Below are 13,706 nucleotides of genomic sequence, written 5' to 3' on the forward strand. Positions count from 1 at the left end.
AAAGGTACATATTTGTACCTGAAGGGTCCATAATGGTACCTCAGAGGTACTTTTTAGTTACATTTGGGCACTAATATGGACCTTTGAGGTACCACTGTGGACTCTTTGGGTACAAATATGTATTATTTGAAAAGGTACTGCCCCAGCGACAGCTCCTGTACCTTTATTTCTGAGAGTGTAGTATATGAAAATTGGCTCAAATAATTACCATAATTATAAAACATGTTTTTCTCAAACACATAAATCCTAATTGAAACTAAGAATGGCAAGTTTTCAGTAGCTGTACATCTGTATGGATTACAAATATTCTGTGTATACACATCTTTTTCCAATCATCTCTTAAGTTATTGTCAAAAATAATGCAGACACACACACATATACACACACACACGCATATATAGATAAATCTTTGATCATGTATGTTCATGCATTGCGAACTCAGCTCGAGACAAGCGCAGACAAATTAGGCGAGTGATGGAGGAAGACAGAGAAAGAGCAGCGTGTTGGTGTGTATGTGTGTGTGAGAGTCTGTTCTGAAATGTCACAGCGCAGATCGATGGGGCTTAACGAGGACCGTGGACCTGATGTGGGCACAATCCCCCAAAATGATCTGAACCCGTCCACCAGCTCAATCTCAGACCTGTCGCTCAATGCAGACAGGATCTAGACCTGAATTCTCTCATACACACACGCACATGCACACGCACACACACACGCACACACACACACACACACACACACACACACACACACACACACACACACACACACACACACACACACACACAAGGGTTCTTGACTTGGTATTATCCTGCTAAGACACCTGGCATGTCTCTGCTTTTTGAACTCGACAAAGGGGGAGCCCCTCGGCCTCCTCTCCAGTCGCAACAACAAACATGAGCTTCAAGAGAAAAACACTTCTGATGCTTTTACACCGAGGTGCACAGAAAAACGACACTTTGACTCAAATAATCAGAAGATTTTTTTTATGATTTCAAAGTGCTAAACAGAGCCTCCAGTGAACCAAAGAGAAAAAAAAACTAAACAAACCAAAAAAAAGACATTGAAAAATGTTTTTTTTTCTTTTTTTATGTTTCTTTTCCAAAAAAAAAACAATGCACAACTTGTACCACAAGATTTGAAAAAGCTATCAGATAAAAACACTTCAAAATATTAGTTTGTATTGTGTATATATATATATTTATATTTATATATTTATATAATTTGTACTTTCTCATCTGTTCAAACTGCTGCCGTATGATAAAGTAAGCGAGAACGCCCAGTCAGTAAGTGTGTTCAAGCCCTTGTGGAGCCGGCAGTCTTTGCAAAATAAATACAAGCAGAGGCGAGAAGGAGAAAACCATGCATATAATCCGTTTTTACTTTTTTTTTGTACATACAAAAGACATTTTTTGCAACAATGTCCTCCATATTAATAAATGGCGTAGACAGTATAAACATACAAAAATGAGCATGAACGCGGAATGTTTCATTCCTTCCATCCTCTCTCTGCACCTGCACCTCACCTGATCCACTTCCTGTTGTTTTTTAAGTGCTCAAAGCCCAGTTCTACTCTTTACTTTTTTTTTTTTTTTTTTAATCCTAAGGCTAAAATCCCTTGGTTTTTCTTCACAATAATAAAAATAAAAAACAAAAACAAACCTTACTTTGATTTCAAGTCTGTGGAACTTCGTCATTTAAAAAGTTAGTGCGCAGACTGGGCTAAATCTTCTCAATCAAAATCCATCAGCCTCACAAGGCGAAGTCTTAGTATTAAAATAATTTAGAGTTTGAAATAGGACTGGAACAAACACACTTTCTCGTTCTCTCCCGACGTTTACAATAGCACTTAGTAAATTGCACTTGTTTGCAGGATTTTCGGGGTGCGATCAACTGTGATTCTGGACATTAATGCACTCTGTGTGGCGAAAGCCTCCTACGCGTTTTCACACACACATCCACTTCGTTTCTGCCAATGACAGTTGATATGTCATAATCTGGCATCTGAAGCTCCGTGCGTATGTGTGAAAGGACAGTTCGCGTGCACTTGTGTGTCTGTGAGTGTATGTTTGTGATGAACACCACTGCTGTCATTGAGGTGGATTGTGGTGGAAACATTTGGACCACCTGCGATGAAGCCGTAAAGGGTGTTTCTTCACACACACGCACACACACACACAGTAATACTGACGTGACTCGCTGAGCTATAGGCTGTACGTCAGAACTGCTCAAACCCTGGCTTGTATCTACATTATCAGGCGCAGAGCAGAGATTAAAAGCGCTTATATGATTGGTTTCTCCTCAGACACGTTTGATTTGGGGCAAATCGAGTTCAGTGTCACTGTAAGCTACTGGCTCTGTCCCTCCCAGGGTGAGTTTATAGCCGCTGCGGGCGTGTCTGAGTGAGTGTGCAAAAAAAAAATCTGGGCGTGGTCATCAATAGGGCAAAGTGTCCAAGAACCTATCGATGAGTGGTGGCGGTGGGACCAGGTCCTCCAGTTTCAGGTAGAAGATCCTCTGTAGGCCTTGCGTACGCTGAGACCGAAGCTCCGCCCTCAAGCCCAGCACAGCCCCCACTGGGGGTGGGGCCTTGCCGGTGGAAGCCACACCTCCAGCATTGATGGAGTTCAGGTGGTCTCGCAGACAGCAGATCAGTTTGGATTGCAGCTCCTCCACTTTTTTGGGCTCCTTTAGACCGGGACATTGTTCTGAAATTAGAAGAAAGAGTAAGAAAGAGGATAAGTGCTTTTGTTTAAGATACAAGAGATCATTATAGCTCCACTCAAATAACCACACACACAAAACTTGCTCTTTCACAATCTGTTAAATATCTGCAGTCCAGTTTTTTTTTTATCAGGCTATTTTGGACCTAGGTTTGTATGGAGTATATTTATGTGGTGAAAATACTTTTCACTAAATTATCTCTGTTAAAACATTATTTATAATGTAGATCATTTATATCAGTATAAAATAAGTGTATATCAGTATTAAACTTTTGTCAAATATATTTATATATTTATATAATTTTATTTTGGATTGAAATGCATGGATATTGATGTATTTTTACCACTTTGAGTTAACATTTTGAATGAATAAAAAAACAATAAGTTAAAACACGGTATCATTCAGAACTTTCACTGATCAGATAAAATATTAACAATTTATAAAATAAATAAGATTTTTCAATATAGGTAATATATTTTGGTGGAAAAAAAACAGAATAATTAAACAGATATATTTATTAAAATAATATTTTAGTCACCAAACATCTTTAGAAATAGAAAGATAATACATTCTAAGTTCATGTGAAATATTGCAAAACAAATATTTCAAACATAAAAATTAAAAAAAATTTTTAAATATGTTTTGTTTCTCATCTCTGTTTTTTTTTTTTTTTAAATTGTATATATTATTCCCTAACTTATACAGTTAAAGTCAGAATTATTAGCCCCTTGTTTATTTTTTCCCTAATTTCTGTTTAACGGAGATTTTTTTTTTCAACACATTTGTACACATAATAGTTTTAATAACTCGTTTCTAATAAATATTTTATCTTTGTCATGATGACAGTAAATAATATTTGACTAGCTATTTTTCAAGACACTAGAATTCAGCTTAAGGTGACATTTAAAGGCTTAACTAGGTTAATTAGGTTAACTAAGCAGGTTAGGTTAATTAGGCAAGTTATTGAATAATGATGGTTTGTTCTGTAGACTATAAAAAAATATAGCTTAATGGGCTAATAATTTTTACCTTAAAATGGTTTTTAAAATATGAAAAACTGCTTTTATTCTAGCCGAAATAACGCAAATAAGACTTTCTCTAGAAGAAAAAATATTATCAGACATACTGTGAAAATTTCCTTGCTCTGTTTAATGTCATTTGGGAAATATTTTTTATGTCAAACATCTTATCACAATACAATCTGATATCAATTCTTTAGCCACTGATTAAATATTTGCAGAAACATCAATATAATGCTGATATGATGATATCTTCACAAATACTTCTTTTAAAATTAACTAAATTACTCTTTGTGAAGATCATTCTTAATCAGCATTCAAATGCAACACTCTACACCATTTCAAACCACTCTGCATACAAATGTGTTCACAATATAGCTTTACAAGAGCCATGGAGCAGAAGTGCAAAGGGATGCTGGTTTGCTTTGGATATACCTGACTGTGTGAATGTGTGTGTTTTAAATCCATGTGCCTAGAACCACTCCATTGTCACTGCATTCAGCTTCTGTCCTCCCTCACTCTAACTGTTTTTTTCCCCTCGCTCTCTCTGTGTCTCTCCCTCTCTCCAGGGGGATGATCGATGGCGCTCTTTCACCGCAGACAGTTTTAGAGGGTCGATAGACTGAGTGGAGGAGTGGAGAGAGGCAGAGAGAGAGAGCTGGAACGAGTGAGAGAGGTAGAGACTGGGGCTCTGCTGAGTAGCGCTCAATTCCTCTACAGAGTTAAGTGCTACACTGTGAGGGCTACCAAACACGCATGCATGCACACACGCACAGCACACACCTCCCTCTCTAGATTGTGGCAGAGAAAAGAGAGGTGAAGACTGGGTGCTGGATGGGTGACTGAGTAAACTGATTGACAGATAAATGTCACTTACTGTCTTCAAAGACAATGTGACTGTTCCTGTTTACTTTCTTACTGCACGTTCTAAATTTGTGAATGATTCCCTCCAACATTAACATGTTTCCATCGGAAAAACAAAAACAAAAAAATCTCATGTGTTATACGTGTTCTGATCAAATAATTTAGTCACATTATTTGTTTAATTTAATTTATCATCATACATTAAAGCAGTCACCGTTTTTTTTACACATCTAAGAATATATCCCAAGTTATTGCAAAAAACCATAAACCATAAAGCACTTTTTATGCAATAGTCCGAAACCAAAAGCCAGCTGTTTTTAATGTCTCTCTTAATGCTTGCCAGAATGCTCCTGTGCTTCTGTGTCTGTGGTAGAAGGTGTGTTTGTCTGTATATAGGTCGACCTGCTGTTTAGCCTCTGTGTTAATAATGCATGGTAAGACTCAAGCACCTGCTGACCCAAACACACACACACACTGTCCTACTTTGTTGACCAGTAATCAACCATCCACCTGCGCTCAAAGAAGAGATGCACACAAAACTCACACCGTCTCTGTGTGTGTGTGCGATTAATGGGGATTATTTCTGATATCCAGGTAAACCTAATCTCTGTCAGCACCTGTCCCACACCTGTGATCACTGTGACGACAGCTAGCAGTCAGACAAAGGGGGTTTAAATACACAAAATCAAGAATGACAACAGGACAAGGACGCCAGGAGGAAGTGAAGATGTTAAATGCATAATAAAGCATTTAATTCAAAGTAAACTTCCATGGTCCATGTTCCGTGATGGTTTTATTTGTGTAATTATTGTCATCAGAGAGTCTAAAGACATCTATGGGCAGCACATTTTGCGTCTGTGTGCATGTTGCATATGAGTAAACCCTCTGGTTCAACTCAGACAGACTTACAACTGCAGCATCTATCATCAGTCGAGGAGTGAGGTTTACCTGTGCAGCACTGCTACACTTACCCTGTAAGCCTCACTCCCATCTGGGTCATGGCACCAATTTAACCCTTCTGGCTCATGGGAGGTGGGCACACTAACAAAGACTGCAGCCTGACAGCCACTAATGTGCCTTTTGATGCCAGATGAGTGATGTTTACTGGCACAGTTCTTAGTAGGCTGCCTTCACTACAATCACCCCACTAACCCTCTGTCCCATCTGGGTCACGGCACCAATATAACAAATATATTCTGTTTCTACTTGCCCTACACCGAACAGGATTTATACCAATGTTTTTGGGCTGGGAGGGAGTCAGGGAAACATAAGGTGCTACATTTGGTACATTGAACATTTTGGCATTTGGGGAGGCCTCTCCCTTAGCCAGATTGGATGGATGCACAAAATCTCACTTTAAGAAGCAGGTCACTCGGGTATGCTTAACTTACTGTTGTATGAGTACTATGAATTAGGGCTGCACAATTAATCGAAAAAAGATCGCGATCTGGATTCGATCCTACACACGATCTTAATTCTGCTTTTCTACGATTCAGCCAATTATATTTTTAAGGTCAGGAGAGAACATAAAGGCAGTCGCACAAGTCTTCACATTTTATATTCATTGCTCAGCAACATGGACACCTCCAAATGGTGTTGAAAGAGTCACATATTGTATTTATAAGGTATAATTCGCCCAAAAATGTAATTTCTGTCTTAACGTAATGATGTATTCGCGGCCGCGAAATCATACTTGAGCTGACGCAGTGTTTGTTTACTACCAAGAACACGCGAGCGTGACGCCAGTGATGTCTACTTTAGTGAACAGAACCTGCATAGGCTGATTAACAGCTAATAAAGTTGTAAATAATGTTTGTTGCACAGAGTGATCGTTTGGGTTCTGTGCGGGAAGTTTGTTTTTTTATAAAGTGACGGCAGCCATGACATGAGCGCACTTGGAAGTAAAAAGTAAAACCGAAAGCGAGCACATCATTTAAATAATCATATGGCATTTTAGAGTTATGATTGCAACAAGCATTTGACATGTTCTGTCTTTCATAGCAAACACAGTGTTGTGCATGAAAATAAATGTTTACTGGGTCAGTATAACTACTCTAGCTTATAATGTTGAATATAATGCAAAAGGCAATCTGATAATGGCAAATGTCTCATTTAACTAGTGAAATAAAATGGTCTAATAATCTTGTCAATGATAAGCATAGGTCTCAAACATCATAATTCAACTTCAGAGTTATAAATACTCTGATGCCATCACTTTACTGTGAATTAACAAACAGGACAACGTTAAAGTCTGTTTAAATCTACCGTTCCAAGTCTATACAAAATGTAGCATTTTAACCAAGAATAGACCTCCACATAGGCCTAATATTGTTGTTTTACCATGTGTTTGAGAATTTACAATAATAACAGCCTACTCATATTAACCTCTATTTACATCTACAGAATCCTGAGAAAATCGAGATCTTGATTTTAAGCACAAAAAAAAAAATTTGAGTCTTATTTTAGCCAAAGTTGTGCAGCCCTATACTATGAATTTGAACCACATTTCACTTCTTATGTAATATGAATATAAGTATATTCAGAATAACAATATGCACAAAACCGCTGTGCAGACACAAGACAGAGTAGAATGCCAAAAATGAAGTAAACCTGGACCTTTACACAGGGATTTCAACTGGGTGTATTTATCAGGGTATGAGTTACCTGTGAGCAACACTAGGGCGCACAAGCAGGAGAACGCAGGCATGTCGAGGTTAAGTTCCTGCAGGTGGGCACTGAAGTCTCGGATGGAGTCCAGCCACTCTCCGAAGCCACGCAGACACTGCAGCCGGTGCAGGACCAGCCCCGTACAAAACACAAACTTCTCATCCACCAGCAAAGACCTGAGAAAACGAGAGAGAGAAAGAGGGGGGAGGGGGGTTTAGATGAAGAACTGTTGTTATTTATACTGCTTCAAGGTGCCGTTTGAAGCCATGAGTTCAGTCGTCTCCTTTCATCTTTTAATTAATCGCTGTTCTTCTCATTCCCTTCAGAACAGGTACCTGTTTCAATTTACCAAGCCTCTAATTCTGTACATATCAGAAAGCACACACAGTCTGCACTGTGACACACACACACATGCTGATTATCACCTCTTTCTGATTCATGTGATGACGATCTGCACTCTGATTGGCTGCTGAATCTGCGTTTAAGGCATACTGCACGGAAACAATTACCATAGCGACAAATGAAAGCCAGGACAGGGAAGAGCACATCAAAGATAGGAATGGACCTAATTATGCCAAGCTTTCCCAATTAAAGCTTTTAAAACATTCCTGAGATTATACTCTTTATTTCTCTCCCTCGCTCTCTCCCTCTTTCTCTCGGCTCTGTCCTTCAGGGTTGGAGGGTTGTGGGTCAAAGCAGTAAACTTTTATCCTCACTGTATTTTCAAGAAGATCATTTATGTGTAATTGCAGCAAAACACTCGCTCTCCACTCATCCATCGCCCTCTTCTTCTCCATCCACTCATCGTTTCTCTCTTTTGGTCCGTCTTCAGCCCTTCACTCTCAACCCTGCAATTTAGGAAGAAAAACTTCCTCCCTTTTTTCCCATAGAGTGCTGGTTTCTGCCGCGTGAACTGTTCTTCATTAGTCTGCACGAAAACACACACTCGTATAGACGAGAAGAGGAGGAGTAATGGAAAGAGGACGGAGGGAAATACGGCGGGGAGGAATATTCGAGAGTCATCTTCCGAGCTGCTTTTGAAGCCCAGAGGGGTAAATAATCAAAATGTGTGCTTCATTAATGCAGCCTAATGGTTTTACGCCACTGCACATGAATGCATATATACAGAACCCACAAACACAGCACTGGTGATGTTATGTTGGAAAGTGAGCATCACTTTACTCTATTTACTCCAGTAGGGCACTTGAAGTGAGAACTATGAAGGGCTTTGTGCTCTTTTATGTGGGCTTCTAGAAAACATAAAGATGTACTGTACTGTCACTTATTTGATAGGTAAATTAATGCGTGTATTAGGGCTGGGCAATTAATCGAAATTGACATTCAGAACCTATAATCGAACAGTTTTTCCAGGATACATTTTTTGATTACTTCCCCTATCGAGTGTGGAGTCACGTGACCCCGCTCTAGCTGGTTTAGATTTCTGCATCTAGCACATGCAAATGGTCTGACACAGCCTTGATGCAGTCGCATACCCTACTATAGTATACAGTAGGTACCCTATACCTTCTACTTTTAATATGAAAAACATTTAAAATAATTGATTTTGTTTCCAAAAGTGCAAGTTATTTATTTATTTACTTTTTTATAAGAAAAAAGTCACTGTTTGTTTGAGACAATGGGTGTTTTAATTTCATTTATTCAGTGTTGATGTTCAATAAATGATCATAGATAGTAGATAGTGTGTGTTTCCTTCACTTATTTTAAAATCAAGTAATGCACCCTTCATTCAAAAATCTCTCACTTGTAATATGTGAGCAGATTTACAGTACAAAACCTGTCAGTGAACTGCAAGGGCAATAAAAAAATAAAATAAAAATCATTCATTAATCATAATCGAGTTCAAATGTTCAATTAATCGAGATTTTGATTTTAGGCCAAATTGCTCAGCCCTAGCATGTATATCCTTATGTAACAGTTATTCACAAAATGTGTTTTGACAGAACTGTGTTTTTTGGGTAAACTTTCCATTTAAGATTGGTGTAGCAAATAATAGAGTAAATGTGGCTTTTTTGCGTCTGAGGGGGCAAAACACGGTTTTCAAAAATTGTATTTCAGCCATACATTTACAGGACAATAGCAGGTAGGGCTTGAAAATACAAACCTTATAAATCAGGTTTCAAAAATGCAGATAAGTGTAAACTACAAAATGTTATTTGGTGAATCAGTGATGACGTGCATAATACATGCCCTGACATGACAGCCAAACTAATGTAATAATGTGCACAGACTAATGTAAAAATGTGCATAGAATATCTCCAATGTCTTACTGGTCTGGCATGCTCGTACTCTGTTTGCTCATTTATTTGGTTTTAGTCATTTTTGCAGCTCTATGTGAGCAGAATTTTATGTAAGCAGAAAGTTTTAACAATGTTGTGTGTACATAAAACTTTCATATTTTTGAAAACTTTCCAATTTTTTTTTTAAATACACAGTTGAAGTCAGAATTATTAAAAAAATAATTTTTTCATTTCCTTTTTGACTCAAACTTAAAGTAATTTTACAGATGCTAAGTAGGCAAACTTTCCATTCATCAAATTAGCTTTAAAATATACACCACCGTTTCCACAAAAAAACTAACCTAATCTGCATATTAGAAGTATTTATGAAAGATTATATGACATTGAAAACTTGAGTATTGGCTGCTGAAAATTAAACATTTTGATTGATGTAAACAAAAACAATGGTCCCAATGTATTTCCCGTTTTACATTTTTCATTTCTATAGCGTCTGAGAATCCGATAAGAGCCACATATTGATAAATAATATTATGATGGCTGTTTTAACTTTAAGTTATGATTGAATTGCATCTTGTTTTGGTTATGAAATAGTTTCATAACAAACAGGAAATGTTCATGGGCCAGTGACATGACCACATTGAAATGATCTATACAGAACTGTTCTATATTTTTGAATAAATAAATGCATTTTTGTTGAGAATAAAAGACTTCTTTCAAGCACCCCACAACTTGTGAATGGTAGCGTAGCTCTGAAAAGTGAGTTTAAAAGGTTTTTTGAGTTTTAAAAAAAATCAATTACACCACTAGGGATCATAAACATGATACTAAATGGCAAAATTAATTACTTTATAAATGAATGGCATCCTTAACTAATGGAGAATTTCATGGAGGGTTCATAAACACCATTTGCAATCTGTCTACAAGGCGCAAACACAGAATGAGTGAAAGCTCATCATTATTACAGAACGAAATTAGCAACAGCACCCTTGAAGATGGAAACACACACATTCTTTTTAAATCTGCGTCAGAGCGAGTCAGTCTCTCTGCCACCCATTCATTCATTAAGCTCACTGTGGCCGCATGGCGTAAAGATACATGCATACGCATGTGTGCGCGTTTGTGAGCCACATCGGAGACCACTCTCTGGTGAGTGTTTTAGTGGCCAACATTCTATTTCCAAACATGTGAGAACTGTGAACGTTTGTGAGCGGAAAAATGTGCAAGTTTGCCCATATCATGAAGACGCCACACACAGTGCGAGATGTCGAGTGTCCATGACGTAAGCCCGGATGAATCCCCCACTTAAATGAGTCAGAGCCCAAGTCTGCAGCTCCCTACTGAGGCTGTGACGCCACCACCCACTGCCCTCCCTCCCCGCACCTGCTCCTCCACCATCAGAAAGGGAGAGAGAAACACAGAAAGAGCACCAGAGCTGCTTCAACAGGGAGCAGCTGAGCTGAGACCAAAATCCACTTCCTGTTAGAGCAACATCAGAATGTCACTGAGTCACTCAGACACATCCACACACGCACCCGTTTACTTAAAGTCAAGAACCAACAGGTTACTTCTAGCCTTGACTCAAACTCGGACTTGTAAATAAAACTGATGCGACGAGTCAAAAGTGTAGGGGAATGTAGTTAACAAAAACCCTGCATTGTTTTCAAACCAACTGTTGGGTTACATTTTGAAAGTAAAGGCGGCATATTATATCTTTTCATAAGGTGCCTAAAGTTTCAGCTTGAAATACCTCAAAGATGATTAATTAAAGTTTTTCAAATTGGCCCCTAATTAGATGTGAGTAGACACCTTTTTTGTGTGTGTTCGTTTTAATGCGAATTAGCTGATTGTGAAGATGGTGGAGCTTTTGCATGCTTTTCTGACAAAAAAAACAATAAAGCAAGCAAATCTAATGCAGCCTTACATGTTTAAACTGCAATCTGACCAAAAAGTTACAATCACTAGTTGCAGCGTCAAAATGAATTGTTCCTACGGTACATCACGATGCAGATGTGGACGATTCAGCATCAGTGTAGTAATTGAGCATAACCGGTTTTTACGTAATGCTGGATTTCTGATTCCGTTTGTCACTGTAGCATACTATGGTGAGGGAGGTGATATGTGTGCACAAGTAGCAAAATGTGTGCGCAAATAGATTGATACAATGGCGAGGGAGGCGAGACGTGCGCAAAAGAGATGTGATGTGAGTAATTCATAATGAGCCAACTATTTTAATAGCAGTCATCTACACTGAAAAAAAAGTTGACTAAACTTACAATTTTAAGGCAACACACTTCAGGACATTTTTGAGTTGACTCAAGTTTCAAGATAATTACTGCACTTGACTCGATTTGAGTCAACTCAAAAATGTCCTGAAGTTTGTTGCCTTAAAATTTTAAGTTGAGTCCTTTAAGTTGAAACTTTTTTTTTTACAGTGTAGACACATTTTGCTGCTTGTGAGTTTGCTGGGACAGTCTGAAGATACAGCTCAAGATCCCCTTTGTCAGTGCTAATGGCATACTGTAAAAAAAAACTTTTGCTAAGCAGCGGAATACAATATCTGACTGCTTCTATTTAATGACAAAATTGTATACATGAAGTAAAACTGAAAATTGAAGATGCAATGCATCATGATATTGAATTGAGGACATAATAATCATAATTGAACCTCAAAGACTGCACTAAGTTGTTTCTGAGTGGTTAGTGGATACATTTTTATAGTTATGCATTACATTATTGGGGTGACACGGTGGCGCAGTAGGTAGTGCTGTCGCCTCACAGCAACAAGGTTGCTGGTTCGAGCCTTGGCTGGGTCAGTTGGTGTTTTTGTGTGGAGTTTGCATGGTCTCCCCGCGTTCGCATGGGTTTCCTCCGGGTGCTCCGGTTTCCCCCACAGTCCAAAGACTTGCGGTAAAGGTGAATTGGGTAAGCTAAAATTGTCCGTAGTGTATGTGTGTGAATGAGAGTGTATGAGTGTTTCCCAGTGATGGGTTGCAGCTGGAAGGGCATCCGCTGCATGAAAAAACATGTGCTGGATAAGTCGGGGGTTCATTCCGCTGTGGTGACCCCAGATTAATAAAAGGGACTAAGCCAAAAAGAAAATGAATGAATGAATGAATTACATTATTAATCAAACTTTATTATCTTATAAAAAGTCAGACAAAATATTGCAGACTAGACAATGTGCATTTCTAAATGACGTTTTTGGTATTAATCTAGTGACAGCTGTTACCTGTGTGAACACAACATGTTTAAAATATGAAGTGACATGCATCCCAGCAAGCATTTTTTGTTTTTAAAAGATGTCTAATAGACGTCTATACATGGTCATCTTGGCTAAAGTGAGGCTAAATTTGGGCTGTCAGTGAAAATCTAATAGATGTCTAAGAATAGCCTAAAACTAGACTAGTCATTAAATAAACAGAAATGAATGACCACACACATATAAAGTCTGCCTAATCTGTACATTTTGGTGACTAGTCTAGTTTTGGGCTATTCTTAGATGTCTGTTAGATTTTCAATGACAGCCCAAGTTTAGCCTTCTTTTAGCCAAGACAACTATGTTTAGATGTCTATTAGATGTTAATTCAACACAAAATTGTTTGATGGGACATTAGGGACTCGGTTATAGCACTTAAACATGAAAAAAGCCAGATTTCCATTATATGCCTTATTTTCACCTTTAAATTCAAACTCGGCAATTATGTTTGTCCATATTTGGCTTCAAATCAGACTAAAACAGCCCTGCATCTTTTTAGTCTAAGTGACGATCAAAACAGAGCCGTTCTGCCACTCATGAGGTCTTGGCAGAGGGAGGTTCTGGTTAGTCCGGGCTGTTAACCAATAAACTTAAATAAGTGAATTCCTCAGGATCTTCCACACAGTGTCCATAGTGACCTTACAGTGCTGAATAGAGAGCGAGAACACACACGCTCATTGTTGCATAGGAAGTCACAAAGTAACTAATAGCGACTGCGCCATATTACACAATATAAATCATGACACTGCCCGAGAATGACTCCTTTCACAGTCATAATGACACTTTACACCTCGTGCTAATTTCTAAACTTGAAAGAAAATCCGAAGAGACTCATAAGCCATTGCTAATAGCGAGTCATCGAAAAATCTGACAGTTGCTATGAGATATTATGAGTGTAAAGTCAGAGTGTAATTGCTA

At 38.3% G+C, this 13,706-nt stretch overlaps 1 protein-coding gene across 4 annotated transcripts in view; it reads right to left on the bottom strand.

Moving 5' to 3' along the window:
- Positions 1-1,124: 1,124 nt before the first annotated feature.
- nr4a3 (nuclear receptor subfamily 4, group A, member 3) overlaps positions 1,125-13,706 on the bottom strand; it is a 36,018-nt gene continuing 23,436 nt past the window's right edge. For all 4 annotated transcript variants that reach the window (XM_056475728.1, XM_056475727.1, XM_056475725.1 and 1 more), the window contains 2 exons: positions 7,272-7,450; positions 1,125-2,708 (listed from right to left, as the gene is read on the bottom strand). In XM_056475728.1, coding sequence (XP_056331703.1) covers positions 2,437-2,708; positions 7,272-7,450 — 451 coding nt within the window. In that variant the 3' untranslated portion in view covers positions 1,125-2,436. The remainder of the gene's footprint in view (positions 2,709-7,271; positions 7,451-13,706) is intronic.

Source organism: Danio aesculapii, chromosome 16 (assembly GCF_903798145.1).
Source record: "Danio aesculapii chromosome 16, fDanAes4.1, whole genome shotgun sequence".
Taxonomy (NCBI): Eukaryota; Metazoa; Chordata; class Actinopteri; order Cypriniformes; family Danionidae; genus Danio; species Danio aesculapii.